Source organism: Pseudophryne corroboree, chromosome 7 (genome assembly GCF_028390025.1).
Source record: "Pseudophryne corroboree isolate aPseCor3 chromosome 7, aPseCor3.hap2, whole genome shotgun sequence".
Taxonomy (NCBI): Eukaryota; Metazoa; Chordata; class Amphibia; order Anura; family Myobatrachidae; genus Pseudophryne; species Pseudophryne corroboree.
The window spans coordinates 417,650,171-417,670,137 of record NC_086450.1 but is presented as its reverse complement, the minus strand read 5'-3'; the positions used below and the strand labels follow the sequence as shown (position 1 = coordinate 417,670,137).

Here is a 19,967-nt window from a genome sequence, read left to right as displayed (position 1 = left end):
CCAGTGCACACCACCTGACCTGTAAAAGCTTTACTTTTTGTGCCCTGTCTCCTGCGGAGCCGCTATTCCCCATGGTCCTTTCAGGAACCCCAGCATCCACTACGGACTCCGAGAAATAGAATTATCGGTAAGTAAATTCTTATTATTACACACTAGGGGGGAGATGTGGCAAACCTTCGCGAGAGATAAAGTGGAGACGTTGCCCATAGCAACCAGTTAAATGATGCTGTTGGCATCTTCTCTATTTTACATATATGTGCGTTGCTGTAGAGCTCAGCAGGATAATTCATGTCATGTGAAACCAATTAGCAGACCATGCATTTGGCTCCTATGTGTGTCACATTTCCCAGGACACTCCATGGGAACACTAACTGCCCTAATAATGCACTCACTCAGCATGCTTTCAGGGTAACAGGATGAATGGAGACAGGATCTAAGATCATCTTACTACTGTGCTTTACTCTGGCATCCAAAATGCCGGGAGGCATGGCCAGGGACATATAGACCAGTCACACGTCACGTGACATGACCTGGCCCACCATGGTGATTGATGGCCATCCCGAGAGGGCGTGGCCTGCGGACAAGTTCCACGTTGTGGGCGGTGACGTGCAATAGTTAAGGTTCGCCAACTGGCTGAGAGCGGCTCATCCGCAGGAGGGGGAAGAATCTCAGTGTCTCCCGGCGGCTAGTCGGCTACAATGAGCTTCATCATCCGGGGACTACTACTGAGCCGAGGGAGAGCCCAGCACCCGGCCCGGGCACCCTGCCTGCTCTACAGCTCCGGTGAGTGGGGCTGGCACTGCATTGGCATAGGGTGGTCCTAAAGAGAGAGAGAAACTTCCCATAAACTTCACAGAGTTACATGCCAGCCATGGGCAGCTGTGTGTACTGCATTGCATTCATTATCTATCTATCTATCTATCTATCTATCTATCTATCTATCTATCATCCCCATATAGCTCTCCTGCAGCACCAGAAGGGTATTAAAGTATAGGAAAGGGTTCCCACAGATACCCACTGTGACACGTCCCCTGGAGGGTCACTCTGCTGCCGCTGCCTGAGGGTGACGGGTGGAGGGATGCATTTATCCTCCTCCTCCCTCCCATCCATCATGGGTATATTATACACACACTGCAAGCCATTCATTTGCACAGCCCCCAGGCTCCCTGTTCATTACTGGTAATTAGTAGCAGCTGATTGGGGAGAGTTTCTCAATCTAATTATGAATGAAACGGTTTAATTGCCGCAGAGGGGAACCTGCTGTGATGTGATATTAATCTTGGGTGAGGGAGATACACAGCTAGCATCTAGGTACGAGGGTTAATAAAGTACAAGTGACCTACTGTATAGGTGCCCGAAGAGGTGTGTGTATAAATAAATAAATATATATATATATATATATATATATATATATATAGCGCCACTGAATGTGTGTGCACTCTATAACTAAGTAATGCTAAAACATTGGAGTGCTGTCTGTAATTGCCTGTTTAGTGCAGCAGGGCAGATGCTGAATTGATCAGGTTGTAAAGCGCAATGGAATATGTTGGTGCTGTGTAAGTGAACTGTTAATAAATAATAATATACAGTGGTATACAGTACATGCATCATACTGATAGTAGTGCATAGTGATGTCTTCAGTGTCCTTTGTATGTGTCTGCTCCTCTGACCTCTTCTCTATTCACTTTCTTCTCCTCCCCCTCCCCTATACATACACACCCCTCCCCCTACCCTCCTTCCGGCATCTGGAGGTACCCCCTCCTCACAAGGAAAACGTCTTCAAGTTTCCTATCCGCAGTTACGTTGCTGTTGACCGTAATATAGAACTAAATCACTAACGTCCTAAGTGGATGCTGGGGACTCCGTCAGGACCATGGGGAATAGCGGCTCCGCAGGAGACAGGGCACAAAAATAAAGCTTTAGGATTAGGTGGTGTGTACTGGCTCCTCCCCCTATGACCCTCCTCCAAGCCTCAGTTAGGTTTTTGTGCCCGTCCGAGCAGGGTGCAATCTAGGTGGCTCTCCTAAAGAGCTGCTTAGAAAAAGTTTTTAGGTTTTTTATTTTCAGTGAGTCCTGCTGGCAACAGGCTCACTGCATCGAGGGACTTAGGGGAGAGAATTTCAACTCACTTGCGTGCAGGATGGATTGGATTCTTAGGCTACTGGACACCATTAGCTCCAGAGGGTGTCGGAACACAGGTCTCACCCTGGGGTTCGTCCCGGAGCCGCGCCGCCGACCCCCCTTACAGATGCTGAAGATTGAAGGTCCGGAAACAGGCGGCAGAAGGCTCTTCAGTCTTCATGAAGGTAGCGCACAGCACTGCAGCTGTGCGCCATTGTTGTCACACACTTCACACCAAGCGGTCACGGAGGGTGCAGGGCGCTGCTGGGGGCAATATTTAATACCTTTATGGCAAAAGAATACATCACATATAGCCATTGAGGCTATATGTATGTATTTAACCCATGCCAGATATCTAAAACTCCGGGAGAAAAGCCCGCCGAAATAGGGGGCGGGGCTTATTCTCCTCAGCACACAGCGCCATTTTCCTGCTCAGCTCCGCTGTGAGGAAGGCTCCCAGGACTCTCCCCTGCACTGCACTACAGAAACAGGGTAAAACAGAGAGGGGGGGCATTTTTTGGCGATATTTTGATATATTTAAGCTGCTATAAGGAACAACACTTATATAAGGTTGTTCCCATATATATTATAGCGCTTGGGTGTGTGCTGGCAAACTCTCCCTCTGTCTCCCCAAAGGGCTAGTGGGGTCCTGTCTTCGATAAGAGCATTCCCTGTGTGTCGGTACGTGTGTGTCGACATGTATGAGGACGATGTTGGTGTGGAGGCAGAGCAATTGCCGATAATGGTGATGTCACCCCCCAGGGAGTCGACACCGGAATGGATGGCTTTGTTTATGGAATTACGTGATAATGTCAGCACATTACAAAAATCAGTTGACGACATGAGACGGCCGGCAAACCAGTTAGTACCTGCCCAGGCGTCTCAGACACCGTCAGGGGCTGTAAAGCGCCCTTTACCTCAGTTGGTCGACACAGACCCAGACACAGACACTGAATCTAGTGTCGACGGTGATGAAACAAACGTATTTTCAAGTAGGGCCACACGTTATATGATCACGGCAATGAAGGAGGCTTTGCATATCTCTGATACTGCAAGTACCACAAAAAGGGGTATTATGTGGGGGGTGAAAAAACTACCTGTAGTTTTTCCTAAATCAGAGGAATTAAATGATGTATGTGATGAAGCGTGGGTTAACCCAGATAGAAAAATGCTAATTTCAAAAAAGTTATTAGCATTATACCCTTTCCCGCCAGAGGTTAGGGCGCGCTGGGAAACACCCCCTAGGGTGGATAAGGCGCTCACACGCTTATCAAAACAAGTGGCGTTACCGTCTCCTGATACGGCCGCCCTCAGGGATCCAGCTGATAGGAGACTGGAAACTACCCTAAAAAGTATATACACACATACTGGTGTTATACTGCGACCAGTCATCGCCTCAGCCTGGATGTGCAGTGCTGGGGTCGTCTGGTTGGATTCCCTGACTGAAAATATTGATACCCTGGATAGGGACAGTATTTTATTGACTATAGAGCAATTAAAGGATGCTTTCCTTTATATGCGAGATGCTCAGAGAGATATTTGCACTCTGGCATCGAGAGTAAATGCGATGTCCATATCTGCCAGAAGGAGTTTATGGACGCGACAGTGGTCAGGTGATGCGGATTCCAAACGACATATGGAAGTATTGCCGTATAAAGGGGAGGAATTATTTGGCGTCGGTCTATCGGATCTGGTGGCCACGGCAACTGCCGGAAAATCCACCTTTTTACCTCAGACCCCCTCCCAACAGAAAAAGACACCGTCTTTTCAGCCGCAGTCCTTTCGGTCCTATAAGAACAAGCGGACAAAAGGACAGTCATATCTGCCTCGGGGCAGAGGAAGGGGTAAGAGAGGGCAGCAAGCAGCCCCTGCCCAGGAACAGAAGCCCTCTCAGGGTTCTGCAAAGCCCTCAGCATGACGCTGGGGCCTTACAAGCGGACTCAGGAGCGGTGGGGGGTCGACTCAAGAATTTCAGCGCACAGTGGGCTTGCTCACAGGTGGACCCCTGGATCCTGCAGGTAGTATCTCAGGGTTACAGGTTGGAATTCGAGAAGTCTCCCCCTCGCAGGTTCCTAAAGTCTGCTTTGCCAACGTCTCCCTCAGACAGGGCGACGGTATTGGAAGCCATTCACAAGCTGTTTTCTCAGCAGGTGATAGTCAAGGTACCCCTCCTACAACAGGGAAAGGGGTATTACTCCACGCTATTTGTGGTACCGAAGCCGGACGGCTCGGTAAGACCTATTCTAAATCTGAAATCTTTGAACCTGTACATACAAAAATTCAAGTTCAAGATGGAGTCACTCAGAGCAGTGATAGCGAATCTGGAAGAAGGGGACTTTATGGTGTCCCTGGACATAAAGGATGCTTACCTGCATGTCCCAATTTGCCCTTCACATCAAGGGTACCTCAGGTTCGTGGTGCAAAACTGTCATTATCAGTTTCAGACGCTGCCGTTTGGATTGTCCACGGCACCTCGGGTCTTTACCAAGGTAATGGCCGAAATGATGATTCTTCTGCGAAGAAGAGGCGTATTAATTATCCCTTACTTGGACGATCTCCTGATAAGGGCAAGGTCCAGAGAACAGCTGGAGGACGGAGTAGCACTAACCCGACTAGTGCTGCAACAACACGGGTGGATTCTGAATTTTCCAAAATCTCAGTTGACCCCGACAACACGTCTGCTGTTCCTGGGAATGATTCTGGACACGGTTCAGAAAAAGGTGTTTCTTCCGGAGGAGAAAGCCAGGGAGTTATCCGAACTTGTCAGGAACCTCCTAAAACCAGGGAAAGTGTCTGTGCATCAATGCACAAGAGTCCTGGGAAAGATGGTGGCTTCTTACGAAGCGATTCCATTCGGCAGATTCCACGCACGAACTTTTCAGTGGGATCTGCTGGACAAATGGTCCGGATCACATCTGCAGATGCATCAGCGGATAACCTTATCGCCACGGACAAGGGTGTCTCTTCTGTGGTGGTTGCAGAGTGCTCATCTGTTAGAGGGCCGCAGATTCGGCATACAGGACTGGGTCCTGGTGACCACGGATGCCAGTCTGAGAGGCTGGGGAGCGGTCACACAGGGAAGAAACTTCCAGGGAGTATGGTCAAGCCTGGAGATGTCTCTTCACATAAATATACTGGAGCTAAGAGCGATTTTACAATGCTCTAAGTCTGGCAAAACCCCTGCTTCAGGGTCAGCCGGTGTTGATCCAGTCGGACAACATCACGGCAGTCGCCCACGTAAACAGACAGGGCGGCACAAGAAGCAGGACAGCAATGGCAGAAGCTGCAAGGATTCTTCGCTGGGCGGAAGATCATGTGATAGCACTGTCAGCAGTATTCATTCCGGGAGTGGACAACTGGGAAGCAGACTTCCTCAGCAGACACGATCTACACCCGGGAGAGTGGGGACTTCATCCAGAAGTCTTCCACATGATTGTGAACCGTTGGGAAAAACCAATGGTGGATATGATGGCGTCCCGCCTCAACAAAAAACTGGACAGGTATTGCGCCAGGTCAAGAGACCCTCAGGCAATAGCTGTGGACGCTCTGGTAACACCGTGGGTGTTCCAGTCAGTGTATGTGTTTCCTCCTCTGCCTCTCATACCAAAAGTACTGAGAATTATACGGCAAAAGGGAGTAAGAACGATACTAGTGGCTCCGGATTGGCCAAGAAGAACTTGGTACCCGGAACTTCAAGAGATGCTCACGGAGGATCCGTGGCCTCTACCTCTAAGACGGGACCTGCTTCAACAGGGACCGTGTCTATTCCAAGACTTACCGCGGCTGCGTTTGACGGCATGGCGGTTGAACGCCGAATTCTAAGGGAAAAAGGCATTCCGGAAGAGGTCATTCCTACACTGGTAAAAGCCAGGAAGGAGGTGACTGCACAACATTATCACCGCATTTGGAGAAAATGTTGCGTGGTGTGAGGCCAGGAAGGCCCCCACGGAGGAATTTCAACTGGGTCGGTTCCTACATTTCCTGCAAACAGGATTGTCTATGGGCCTCAAATTGGGGTCCATTAAGGTTCAAATTTCGGCCCTGTCGATTTTCTTCCAGAAAGAATTGGCTTCAGTTCCTGAAGTCCAGAAATTTGACAAGGGAGTACTGCATATACAACCCCCTTTTGTGCCTCCAGTGGCACTGTGGGATCTCAACATAGTCCTGGGATTCCTCAAATCACATTGGTTTAAACCGCTCAAATCTGTGGATTTGAAATATCTCACATGGAAAGTGACCATGATGTTGGCCCTGGCATCGGCCAGGCGAGTGTCAGAATTTTGTAAAAGGAGTACTACATATACAGCCCCCGGTTGTGCCCCCAGTGGCACCGTGGGATCTTAATGTAGTCTTGGATTTTCTCAAATCCCATTGGTTTGAGCCGCTCAAATCGGTGGAGTTGAAGTATCTTACATGGAAAGTAACCATGCTACTGGCCCTGGCTTCAGCCAGGAGAGTATCAGAATTGGCGGCTTTATCATATAAGAGCCCATATCTGATTTTCCATACGGACAGGGCAGAACTGCGGACGCGTCCTCATTTTCTGCCTAAGGTGGTGTCAGCGTTTCACCTGAACCAGCCTATTGTGGTGCCTGCGGCTACTAACGATTTGGAGGATTCCAAGTTGTTGGACGTGGTCCGGGCATTGAAAATATATATTTCAAGAACGGCGGGAGTCAGAAAGTCTGACTCACTGTTTATATTGTATGCACCCAACAAGATGGGTGCTCCTGCTTCTAAGCAGACGATTGCTCGTTGGATTTGTAGCACAATTCAACTTGCACATTCTGTGGCAGGCTTGCCACAACCTAAATCTGTCAAGGCCCATTCCACAAGGAAAGTGGGCTCATCCTGGGCGGCTGCCCGGGGGGTCTCGGCATTACAACTCTGCCGAGCTGCTACTTGGTCAGGGGCAAACACGTTTGCAAAATTCTACAAATTTGATACCCTGGCTGAGGAGGACCTTGAGTTCTCTCATTCGGTGCTGCAGAGTCATCCGCACTCTCCGCCCGTTTGGGAGCTTTGGTATAATCCCCATGGTCCTGACGGAGTCCCCAGCATCCACTTAGGACGTTAGAGAAAATAAGAATTTACTTACCGATAATTCTATTTCTCGTAGTCCGTAGTGGATGCTGGGCGCCCATCCCAAGTGCGGATTGTCTGCAATACTTGTACATAGTTATTGTTACAAACAAATTCGGGTTGTTATTGTTGTGAGCCGTCTGTTCAGAGGCTCCTATGTTTGTCATACTGTTAACTGGGTTCAGATCACAAGTTATACGGTGTGATTGGTGTGGCTGGTATGAGTCTTACCCGGGATTCAATATCCTTCCTTATTGTGTACGCTCGTCCGGGCACAGTATCCTAACTGAGGCTTGGAGGAGGGTCATAGGGGGAGGAGCCAGTACACACCACCTAATCCTAAAGCTTTATTTTTGTGCCCTGTCTCCTGCGGAGCCGCTATTCCCCATGGTCCTGACGGAGTCCCCAGCATCCACTACGGACTACGAGAAATAGAATTATCGGTAAGTAAATTCTTATTTTTATTTTGTTGCAGTACATAAATGTCTATGTATAAACCTATATACTTTGTTTGGGGTACACTAGCCCTATTATAGTCCTGTCAGAGCTACTCCTGTGTAATTCTCCCCTGCATCCTGTACTATATCCCAAATTGTCCGTCTGCCTATCTCTTCCCAGGGTCCCATGCCACCTCTGAGTGCCTGTAAGCAGTACTCTGCTCCAGTCACTTGGACTGACCTAATGCCAGACGGGGCATTGTATTCTCACTCCCACCGAGCGAGAAGTGGCATGTCCGATAACTGCACATTCACCGGTTCCCATCCCAAATCCCCATTCCTGTCCTTGCTCCATGCTATCCCCGTCATCATAGCTATAGTTTCTGCGTATGAACCGAATATGCCAGTTAAACTGGTATTCGTTCCCATATCTGCTCGAGCTGTAATGGCAATAGGTGGCTCTAGGGCCACATTTGTGTCCCCCAGTTCCATCCTGCCTTGTTGTCATACATTTATTAAAGCCTTAAATTGATTTGGATTATTTCTTAGATTAAAGGTAACATGTGGCCCTTTCGAAGTCAGAGAGCCTCCCATTGTAACCCTAGGTGTATTATGTTACCTATCTCTGTGCTAGAGCATTAACTGTTGGCGCAATGTCTGGCTGTGCCTATCGCCATTACAGTAAGTAATCCTCGCTAATCTACCCATTCACCACTGTTGTGTGTGTGTGTGTGTGTGTGTGTGTAAACATTTGTGAAGTTCCTTTACCCGACCGTTCTGGTGGCGATTTGCTAGTACTTGAATTGCCGCTAATGTCGCACCATTCTTGTTTCTAATATTTAAAATCCTGGATATTGCACTTTTTATTAGTGCAGGTTGTATGGATTCCGGGTGGTTTGTTTACTAAAGTGCGGGTTTATAGTAGTGAAGATGTTGCCCATAGCAACCAAACAGATTTTACTTATTTACCTAGCACTTTTTAGATGATAATGGCCGTTTCTATAAACCTGCACTTTAGTAAATATACTCCTAGGAGTCACAACGGAGTGCTGTGCCCATGTAATAGAACAGTAGTGTAGGAGTGCTTTTGCAGGGCACAGAAAGGGTGACCTGTAATAGCCATGTAGCTTGCAGTTTAGCTCCTTCTTATAAACCCAAGATTTCCTAAAGAATGGTGACATTGGGATGCATAGTTTATGCATAGAATTTATACACACACAGCCATGGCTAATGCATTATGCAGATACTAGAATAGTTATACCCCCCCCCAAGCCTCCCTCTTAATGTATTTTCTACACCTTGCTGTAACCATGGTCTCCTATTGTTATCCTAGCGGCCCCTGAGATTCGGGAGAGGACGCTGATTGCCGTGAAGCCAGATGGGGTCCAGCGGAGGCTCGTTGGAGAAATTATCAAGCGTTTTGAAAAGCGTGGCTTTAAGCTAGTAGGCATTAAAATGCTTCAGGTACCAGTATAAGTTTATGCAGTATACAGGATTTGCAGAAAGTCTGCACACCCCAGTCACATGAACCTTCTCATCCTGGATGTTTGGGAATGTAGCGTATCCTGTCTAGGCACCGGTTTACTTCTGTGATTCACCAATTGTTCTTTCATTATAATACTGTATATTGTTGAAAGTGAAGAACAGGCTTGAACTGGTTTTCTTAACTTAAAGTAAAAGGTTTAAAGGGAGAAAAAAAAAATTGTAAATGTTTCTATACATTGAGTCAAACGCTTGTATTTCCAGCCTGAATGCTCCTGGCAAGCTGCATTTCAGCTTGTGGTAAAATAAACTTTCTCTATCGTCCTAGTGGATGCTGGGGTTCCTGAAAGGACCATGGGGAATAGCGGCTCCGCAGGAGACAGGGCACAAAAGTAAAGCTTTCCGATCAGGTGGTGTGCACTGGCTCCTCCCCCTATGACCCTCCTCCAAGCCAGTTAGATTTTTGTGCCCGGCCGAGAAGGGTGCAATCTAGGTGGCTCTCCTAAAGAGCTGCTTAGAGAAAGTTTAGCTTAGGTTTTTTATTTTACAGTGAGTCCTGCTGGCAACAGGATCACTGCAACGAGGGACTTAGGGGAGAAGAAGTGAACTCACCTGCGTGCAGGATGGATTGGCTTCTTGGCTACTGGACATCAGCTCCAGAGGGACGATCACAGGTACAGCCTGGATGGTCACCGGAGCCTCGCCGCCGGCCCCCTTGCAGATGCTGAAACATGAAGAGGTCCAGAATCGGCGGCAGAAGACTCCTCAGTCTTCTAAAGGTAGCGCACAGCACTGCAGCTGTGCGCCATTTTCCTCTCAGCACACTTCACACGGCAGTCACTGAGGGTGCAGGGAGCTGGGAGGGGAGCGCCCTGGGAGGCAAATGAAAACCTATTTGGCTAAAAAATACCTCACATATAGCCTCCGGGGCTATATGGAGATATTTAACCCCTGCCAGAATACACTAAAGAGCGGGAGACGAGCCCGCCGGAAAAGGGGCGGGGCCTATCTCCTCAGCACACAGCGCCATTTTCCTTACACAGCTCCGCTGGTCAGGACGGCTCCCAGGTCTCTCCCCTGCACTGCACTACAGAAACAGGGTAAAACAAGAGAGGGGGGGCAAAATAGTGGCAAAAATTATATTATAAAAGCAGCTATACAGGGAGCACTTATTATAAGGCTATCCCTGTCATATATAGCGCTTTTGGTGTGTGCTGGCAAACTCTCCCTCTGTCTCCCCAAAGGGCTAGTGGGGTCCTGTCTTCGTTAAGAGCATTCCCTGTGTGTCTGCTGTGTGTCGGTACGTGTGTGTCGACATGTATGAGGACGATATTGGTGTGGAGGCGGAGCAATTGCCAAATATGGGGATGTCACCTCCTAGGGGGTCGACACCAGAATGGATGCCTTTATTTATGGAATTACGGGATAGTGTCAACACGCTAAAGCAGTCGTTTGTCGACATGAGACGGCCGGACAATCAGTTAGTGCCTGTCCAGGCGCCTCAAACACCGTCAGGGGCTGTAAAACGCCCTTTGCCTCAGTCGGTCGACACAGACCCAGACACAGGCACTGATTCCAGTGGCGACGGTGACGAATCAACCGTATTTTCCAGTAGGGCCACACGTTATATGATTTTGGCAATGAAGGAGGCGTTACATTTAGCTGATACTACTGGTACCACTAAACAGGGTATTATGTGGGGTGTGAAAAAACTACCTATAGTTTTTCCTGAATCAGAAGAACTAAATGATGTATGTGATGAAGCGTGGGTTGCCCCCGATAAAAAGATGCTAATTTCAAAGAAGTTATTAGCTTTATACCCTTTCCCGTCAGAGGTTAGGGCGCGCTGGGAAACACCTCCTAGGGTGGACAAGGCGCTCACACGCTTATCAAAACAAGTGGCGTTACCCTCTCCTGAGACGGCCGCACTTAAAGATCCAGCAGATAGGAGGATGGAAAATATCCAAAAAAGTATATACACACATACAGGTGTTATACTACGACCAGCTATAGCGTCAGCCTGGATGTGCAGTGCTGAAGTAGTTTGGTCAGAGTCCCTGATTGAAAATATTGATACCCTGGATAGGGACAATGTTTTACTGTCTTTAGAGCAAATAAAGGATGCATTTCTTTATATGCGTGATGCACAGAGGGATATCTGCACACTGGCATCACGGGTAAGTGCTATGTCCATTTCGGCCAGAAGAAGTTTATGGACGCGACAGTGGTCAGGCGATGCGGACTCAAAACGGCATATGGAAGTTTTGCCGTATAAAGGGGAGGAGTTATTTGGAGTCGGTCTATCAGATTTGGTGGCCACGGCTACAGCCGGGAAATCCACCTTTTTACCTCAAGCTACTCCCCAACAGGAAAAGACACCGACTTTTCAACCGCAGCCCTTTCGTTCCTTTAAAAACAAGAGAGCAAAGGGATATTCATATCTGCCACGAGGCAGAGGAAGGGGGAAGAGACACCAACAGGCAGCTCCTTCCCAGGAACAGAAGCCCTCCCCCGCTTCTACAAAAGCCTCAGCATGACGCTGGGGCTTCTCAAGCGGACTCGGGGGCGGTGGGCGGTCGTCTCAAGCATTTCAGCGCGCAGTGGGCTCACTCGCAGGTAGATCCCTGGATCCTGCAGATAATATCTCAGGGGTACAGGTTGGAACTAGAGACAGATCCGCCTCGCCGTTTCCTGAAGTCTGCTTTACCAACGTCCCCCTTCGAAAGGGAGACGGTTTTGGAAGCCATTCACAAGCTGTACTCTCAGCAGGTGATAGTCAAGGTACCTCTTCTACAACAGGGAAAGGGGTATTATTCCACTCTATTTGTGGTACCGAAGCCGGACGGCTCGGTAAGACCTATTCTAAATCTGAAGTCCTTGAACCTGTACATAAAGAAGTTCAAGTTCAAAATGGAGTCACTCAGAGCAGTGATAGCGAACCTGGAAGAAGGGGACTTTATGGTGTCCTTGGACATCAAGGATGCGTACCTCCACGTTCCAATTTACCCCTCACACCAGGGGTACCTCAGGTTCGTTGTACAAAACTGTCACTATCAGTTTCAGACGCTGCCGTTCGGATTGTCCACGGCACCTCGGGTCTTTACAAAGGTAATGGCCGAGATGATGATTCTTCTTCGAAGAAAAGGCGTATTAATTATCCCATACTTGGACGATCTCCTAATAAGGGCAAGGTCCAGAGAACAGCTAGAGAGGGGATTAGCACTGTCTCAAGAAGTGCTAAAACAGCACGGCTGGATTCTGAATATTCCAAAATCCCAGTTAATGCCGACAACTCGTCTGCTGTTCCTAGGGATGATTCTGGACACGGTTCAGAAAAAGGTTTTTCTCCCGGAGGAAAAAGCCAAGGAGTTGTCCGAGCTTGTCAGGAACCTCCTAAAACCAGGAAAGGTGTCTGTACATCAATGCACAAGAGTCCTGGGAAAAATGGTGGCTTCTTACGAAGCAATTCCATTCGGCAGATTCCATGCACGAATTTTCCAGAGGGATCTGTTAGACAAATGGTCAGGGTCGCATCTTCAGATGCACCAGCGGATAACCCTGTCTCCAAGGACAAGGGTATCTCTTCTGTGGTGGTTGCAGAGTGCTCATCTATTGGAGGGCCGCAGATTCGGCATACAGGATTGGATCCTGGTGACCACGGACGCCAGCCTGAGAGGCTGGGGAGCAGTCACACAAGGAAGAAACTTCCAGGGAGTGTGGACGAGCCTGGAAACGTCTCTTCACATAAACATTCTGGAACTAAGAGCAATCTACAATGCTCTAAGCCAGGCAGAACCTCTGCTTCAAGGAAAACCGGTGTTGATCCAGTCGGACAACATCACGGCAGTCGCCCATGTGAACAGACAGGGCGGCACAAGAAGCAGGAGTGCAATGGCAGAAGCTGCAAGGATTCTTCGCTGGGCAGAGAATCATGTGATAGCACTGTCAGCAGTGTTCATCCCGGGAGTGGACAACTGGGAAGCAGACTTCCTCAGCAGACACGACCTTCACCCGGGAGAGTGGGGACTTCATCCGGAAGTCTTCCACATGCTGGTAACCCGTTGGGAAAGACCAATGGTGGACATGATGGCGTCTCGCCTCAACAAAAAACTGGACAGGTATTGCGCCAGGTCAAGAGATCCGCAGGCAATAGCTGTGGACGCACTGGTAACGCCTTGGGTGTACCAGTCTGTGTATGTGTTTCCTCCTCTGCCTCTCATACCAAAAGTATTGAGAATTATACGGCAAAGAGGCGTAAGAACGATACTAGTGGTTCCGGATTGGCCAAGAAGGACTTGGTACCCGGAATTCAAGAGATGATCACGGAAGATCCGTGGCCTCTACCTCTAAGGAGGGACTTGCTTCAGCAGGGTCCCTGTCTGTTTCAAGACTTACCGCGGCTGCGTTTGACGGCATGGCGGTTGAACGCCGGATCCTAAAGGAGAAAGGCATGCCGGAAGAAGTCATTCCTACTTTGATTAAAGCAAGGAAGGAAGTAACCGTGCAACACTATCACCGCATTTGGCGAAGATATGTTGCGTGGTGCGAGGATCGGAGTGCTCCGACGGAGGAATTTCAACTGGGTCGATTCCTACATTTCCTGCAATCAGGATTGTCTATGGGTCTCAAATTGGGATCTATTAAGGTTCAAATTTCGGCCCTGTCGATTTTCTTTCAAAAAGAATTGGCTTCAGTTCCTGAAGTCCAGACTTTTGTTAAGGGAGTGCTGCATATACAGCCTCCTGTGGTGCCTCCAGTGGCACCGTGGGATCTCAATGTGGTTTTGGAATTTCTAAAATCTCATTGGTTTGAACCACTAAAAAATGTGGATTTAAAATATCTCACATGGAAAGTGGCTTCGGCCAGGAGAGTGTCAGAACTGGCAGCTTTATCTTACAAAAGCCCATATCTGATTTTCCATTCGGACAGGGCAGAACTGCGGACTCGTCCGCATTTTCTCCCTAAGGTGGTGTCAGCATTTCATCTGAACCAGCCTATTGTAGTGCCTGCGGCTACAAGTGACTTGGAGGACTCCAAGTTACTGGACGTTGTCAGAGCATTAAAAATATATATTGCAAGGACAGCTGGAGTCAGAAAATCTGACTCGTTGTTTGTATTGTATGCACCCAACAAGATGGGTGCTCCTGCGTCTAAGCAGACGATTGCTCGTTGGATCTGTAGCACAATCCAACTTGCACATTCTGTGGCAGGCCTGCCACAGCCTAAATCTGTAAAGGCCCACTCCACAAGGAAGGTGGGCTCATCTTGGGCGGCTGCCCGAGGGGTCTCGGCATTACAACTTTGCCGAGCAGCTACGTGGTCAGGGGAGAACACGTTTGTAAAATTTTACAAATTTGATACTCTGGCTAAGGAGGACCTGGAGTTCTCTCATTCGGTGCTGCAGAGTCATCCGCACTCTCCCGCCCGTTTGGGAGCTTTGGTATAATCCCCATGGTCCTTTCAGGAACCCCAGCATCCACTAGGACGATAGAGAAAATAAGAATTTACTTACCGATAATTCTATTTCTCGGAGTCCGTAGTGGATGCTGGGCGCCCATCCCAAGTGCGGATTATCTGCAATAATTGTACATAGTTATTGTTAACTAATTCGGGTTATTGTTAGGAAGCCATCTTTCAGAGGCTCCTCTGTTATCATACTGTTAACTGGTTTTGATCACAAGTTGTACGGTGTGATTGGTGTGGCTGGTATGAGTCTTACCCGGGATTCAAAATTCCTCCCTTATTGTGTACGCTCGTCCGGGCACAGTACCTAACTGGCTTGGAGGAGGGTCATAGGGGGAGGAGCCAGTGCACACCACCTGATCGGAAAGCTTTACTTTTGTGCCCTGTCTCCTGCGGAGCCGCTATTCCCCATGGTCCTTTCAGGAACCCCAGCATCCACTACGGACTCCGAGAAATAGAATTATCGGTAAGTAAATTCTTATTTTATCAGTCTGATTCAGACACACGCTATAACTGGGCGCGATTTGCTGATGGTTTAAGTGCTGCCTGTGTCTGGCTTCAGGGGAAATCGCCCGTGGCAATAGCATCACACATGGCTGCGGCAAAAGAGGCGTCTGTCTGTGATTGAGAATTAGACACAACATATTTTGGGGTTTTAAAGGAGGTTTGAGGACCCAGACGTGTCAGTCATAGATGACACTAAGGGCCTATGTGGAGTGGGTAATGGTGAGTAACCATCTGAAGAGGCGCGCTGGCATAACAGGTAATAACTTTAAAGGTGGGGAGGGGCGTGACAGTTAATAGTGGAACATGGGTGGGGTCAGGCCTATGATTAGTATACAGAGTACCAGCCAATCAGCTCCTAACTGCCATGTTACAGGCTGTGCTTGATAAATGACAGAAGCTGGCTGATACTTTATCTCTCTCCACTATATCACTTCCCAAGGCGTAGTACATCTGCCGCTAGGTGCTTACTGATGGGCTTCAAGTGCTGTCTCAGGACTATGAAAGTTCTTAATTTGGCGGACTGCTTGGGTGTCCAAATTAGGGCCTGCAGGCCAAATGCGGCTCTCCACCTGCTCCAGTGTGGCCCTTTTGACCAGAACTACAGTTTGGAGTCTTTGGTCTGCTGGTACACCCATGCACCTATGTCATGGCGAGGGAGGAGAGCTGCATGCACCTTGCTCGAGAAACAGGCAAAGCTGAGCCATCCCCTGAGTAAAAACAGCATCCTGTGCAGGTTCCCACCCCGGGGTCTCCCACCTACCCGCAGAGTCAGACACAGGGTGGACAAGGATCAGCGACTGTTTCGAATAAGGACTATGCTGTGCAGAGGATAGGGACCTGGGTAGTGCTTGGGGCTTATATCTGAGGGAAACACTGAGGACTGTATCAGTCAGTATATGATGGTGGGGTGCAAGGACCATAGAATCCAGGAACAGTATCTTATGATTGGGGTGGGATGTACTAAAGGAAAAATTCAGTAAAAACCTTGTTTGGTTTGTTTGTTTGTTTGTTTTTTGTTTTGTTTTTACCGCATTTTCATATATACTAACCCTGGGACCCCAGGTTTCCGGTGCGGAGGGTAGAAGTTTATGGGCTTCTTTTCGCAATCTTACTGAGAGGGTTCTGATACAGATCCCTCCCAGCACACCCAGTAGAAGCCTATGGGCTTCTTCCTGAGAGGGATTCAATCGACCCCCCCCCCCCTCCCAGTACCCCGCAGAAACAGGGGTTAGTACAACATAGGTGCAATGTTTGGCAGAATAACTTCCGCAGCATTGGTAAATCCCGCCCTAGGAGAGATACCATAGCCTGAGGATAATACAGACCATAGTCAATATCTGGGGGGCAGTGTCTGAGGAGAATATAGCCCCAGGACACCCGCCTGCAGAGAGTCACAACCCCGCTGTTTTTCTTAGTACAGCAACTCATTGCAGTGAGTAAAATTGCAGTCTAAAATCGTTAAAATGTTTTATTTCAGGATATTTTTCGTTTTAGCATTTCCTAGAATAAGATTTACTCGCCAAAGAACCCTTACCTATGTAATTGCTGGGAGGTAATTGTGGCCCTTGATTCAAATTAAGGGGTCTATTTACTAAGCCTTGGATGGAGATAAAGTACCAGCCAATCGGCTCCTGTCATTTTTCAATGACAGCCTGTGGCATGGCAGTTAGGAGCCGATTGGCTGGTACTTTATCTCCATCCAAGGCTTAGTAAATAGACCCCTAATTTCTGTAATACGGAACTCCAGGGAAAACTTGCTTATTTTTAATCACATTTAATGTGTGCAAAATATTCTGCCACTTCTAACAATGGTCACAGATTGTTACAACAATGGGGGTAATTCCAAGTTGATCGCAGCAGGAATTTAGTTAGCAATTGGGCAAAACCATGTGCACTGCAGGGGAGGCAGATATAACATGTGCAGAGAGAGTTAGATTTGGGTGGGGTGTGTTCAATCTGCAATCTAATTTGCAGTGTAAAAATAAAGCAGCCAGTATTTACCCAGCACAGAAATAAAATAACCCACCCAAATCTAACTCTCTCTGCATATGTTAAATCTGCCTCCCCTGCAGTGCACATGGTTTTGCCCAATTGCTAACTAAATTCCTGCTGCGATCAACTTGGAATTACCCCCAATACCAGTGCGATTTGTGCTTTAGTAAAGTACATCCGCCCGTCTGCTGCATGATCTCCCCCCAAACCCACTGTGTGTGCAGAATAAGGGCAGTTACCCCAGTAAAGCCATTAATGCTATGTTAAGTGTCTCCATGCACTGAAGTCCATTACGTCCTGTATACTTGTGCCAGCCTTATCTCTGTATGTGATGGTCTTATTCTCTGCTCAGGGCTCAGAGGGGATTCTGGCTGAACATTACCACGATCTGAGGAGAAAACCTTTCTACCCAGCACTCATACGTTACATGACATCCGGGCCTGTGGTTGCCATGGTAAGTATGCTTCCTAGTCAGGGGCTCATTGTGTAGCCACGCTGCTCTGGAACATGCATAATCGCAGGTAGGGGTGAATGGCTTGCCTCATCTACTGTACTTCTATGCTGTTCATATAGGTAATAGATATGAATTAAGATGCCTGGGTTAGGTGGGACACAGCTGTCTGATATATATCAAACCAATAAAAAGTGTTGCGCATAGAAACCACATATATCAGTATATATATATGCCACACCTATTGACAAAAAAACACAATAGGTTCAATTAATATGCCATCTGGAAGCTGTACAGATCAAATAAACATGAAGAAATGCTTGTAGCTAATGATACCGCGTGATGTCACACAGCCGCTCTCATGAAGAAAATGGTGGGGGACGGCCTGCGTATGCGGGGGCCATTAATACTGGACTTATTGATGCGATTGCAATTGTTTTGTGGTTGTATCGCTGGCTGTCATTTAGCATGCTGGCGGTGGCCTTGCCCTGCGCTGGATGGCCCCCAGCATGCCACAGCAGCAGTTGCAGGTTCTGCTTTTTTAGCAGAATCTGTAACTGAAGCAGAAGAGGGTCCAGTGTTCTAGTCTAGTGTCCAGGGCAATATATCTGCAGGAATATAGGGTCATCTCATAGCAGTGGACTCTGCCTCCCATATATCTTGTGGGATATGGAGGTTTCACCACCCGGAATGTTAGGAGCTGCTAATTCCTTTATGTACAGTAGAATATTGCTGAAAGCGTTGATGGTTTTTATGACTGGGCTCTATACACTTATCTGAGGCTTAATAGGTGTTTATACTCCTGTATGTATGTTCCTATATTAGTGTCTCCTAGCAGTCCCAATGTATCATTTTTGTTTCATTGGCTTGCATGAAATTGTTTAGTTGTTTAAGTAAGAACCACTTGGTTAAATAGAATACCTTCGTTAAGAGGTTTTTTTTTTTTTTTTGGTTTTTTTTTGTTGGTTTGTTTCTTTTTAGAAAATTTTTAACTCCCTTTTTTGATATCCAGGATGGTTGCCTTTCTATCATAGTAAAGCAGAGGTTTCCAACCACGGGCCTCGAGGTACATTAACAATCCAGGCTTTAAGGACAGCCATACTTCAGCACAGATGACTTAATTAGTACCTCGGTTATTTTGCTTAGACCATCTGTGCTCAAGCATGGATATCACTAAAACGGTTAGTGCGCCTTGAGGACCGTGGTTGGGAATCATTGTAGTAAAGTAATTCTACACTGAAGTACCAAAAGTAATGGGATAGCAGTATACATAGGTAATGGTAGGTGGCGCCACTGTCCTATGGCGTCTTGGAAATGGCCAGACCTGCATTAGTTGTAATCTTGAGTCAGTTTGAACATCGGCTAGGCAGCTCATGGCAAGACAACGTGATTTATCAGAGTTCGAATGGGGCATGATAGGGAGTGCCCGGCGGATGGGACATTCCATCTCCAAGTTGTGCAGATAATCAACATTTCTTACTCTATGGTGTCACGTGTGTACCGGGAATACCTCGTGGAAGGCATTACCACCCCCGTGGGCAGAGCAGTGGCTGACCACGGGTGCTTATTGATTGTGACTAGTGGCGTCTGTCCAGAATGGTCCGTGGTAACAGACAAGCGATACTGGCTCAAGTCACATCCACATTCAATGCAGCAGATACCAGCGGATCCTGAAGGATTGGCAACATGTAGTGTGATCAGAGGATTCATAGTTCCAGTTGTTTCGGGTTGAAGATGGGGTTCGGGTGTGGCATGGACCCTAGTTGTCAACAAGGCACCATGCAGGCTGGTGGTGGCTCCATAATGGTGTGTGGTGTGTTCACGTGGCATGGGTTGGATCCACTGGAACACATCATTGACTGGTGCAGTGCTTGGTGACCATTTGCAGCCCTTCACAATGATGGAATATTCAAGCAGGATAATGCATTGTCATCAGTCTGAAGTTGTCCAAAATTGCTTTTAGGGGCATTCTGGAGGGTTCCGCCAAATGGTGTTGCCACCACGTTCGCCTGACCCAATGAAGCATTAATGGGATGTGGTGCAGAGGTCCATTTGTGCCCAAGATCCTGCACCTACAATTAGGGAGCTGTGGGAAGCTATCCAGATGGCATGGGTCAAAATCTCTCCAGAGATCTTCTGTACACTTGTGGAATTGATGCCACGTTGAGTTGCTCCACTTCGGCAGGTTAGACGGGGTCCCTACATGACATTTTGCACCTCCGTGTAAGACAGTGGTTCCTGAACTCGGTCCTCAAGCCATCCTAGCAATTCAGCTTGTAAGTTAACCATAATTGAGCACAGGTCATAAACTCAAATGGACTGAGGTACTAATTAAGTCACCTGTGCTTAAGTATGGATATCCTTAAAACTGGACTGTTAGGGTTCCTTGAGGACCGAGTTTGGGAACGGCCGTTCTAAGAGATCATCCTCAT

At 47.9% G+C, this 19,967-nt stretch overlaps 1 protein-coding gene across 1 annotated transcript in view; it reads left to right on the top strand.

Annotated features, from left to right (window-relative positions):
* The first annotated feature begins 566 nt into the window (after nt 1-566).
* Nucleotides 567-19,967, top strand: part of NME4 (NME/NM23 nucleoside diphosphate kinase 4) — a 20,018-nt gene continuing 617 nt past the window's right edge. Inside the window, exons 1-3 of the mRNA XM_063934773.1 lie at nt 567-783; nt 8,974-9,104; nt 17,437-17,538. Coding sequence (XP_063790843.1) covers nt 699-783; nt 8,974-9,104; nt 17,437-17,538 — 318 coding nt within the window. The 5' untranslated portion in view covers nt 567-698. The remainder of the gene's footprint in view (nt 784-8,973; nt 9,105-17,436; nt 17,539-19,967) is intronic.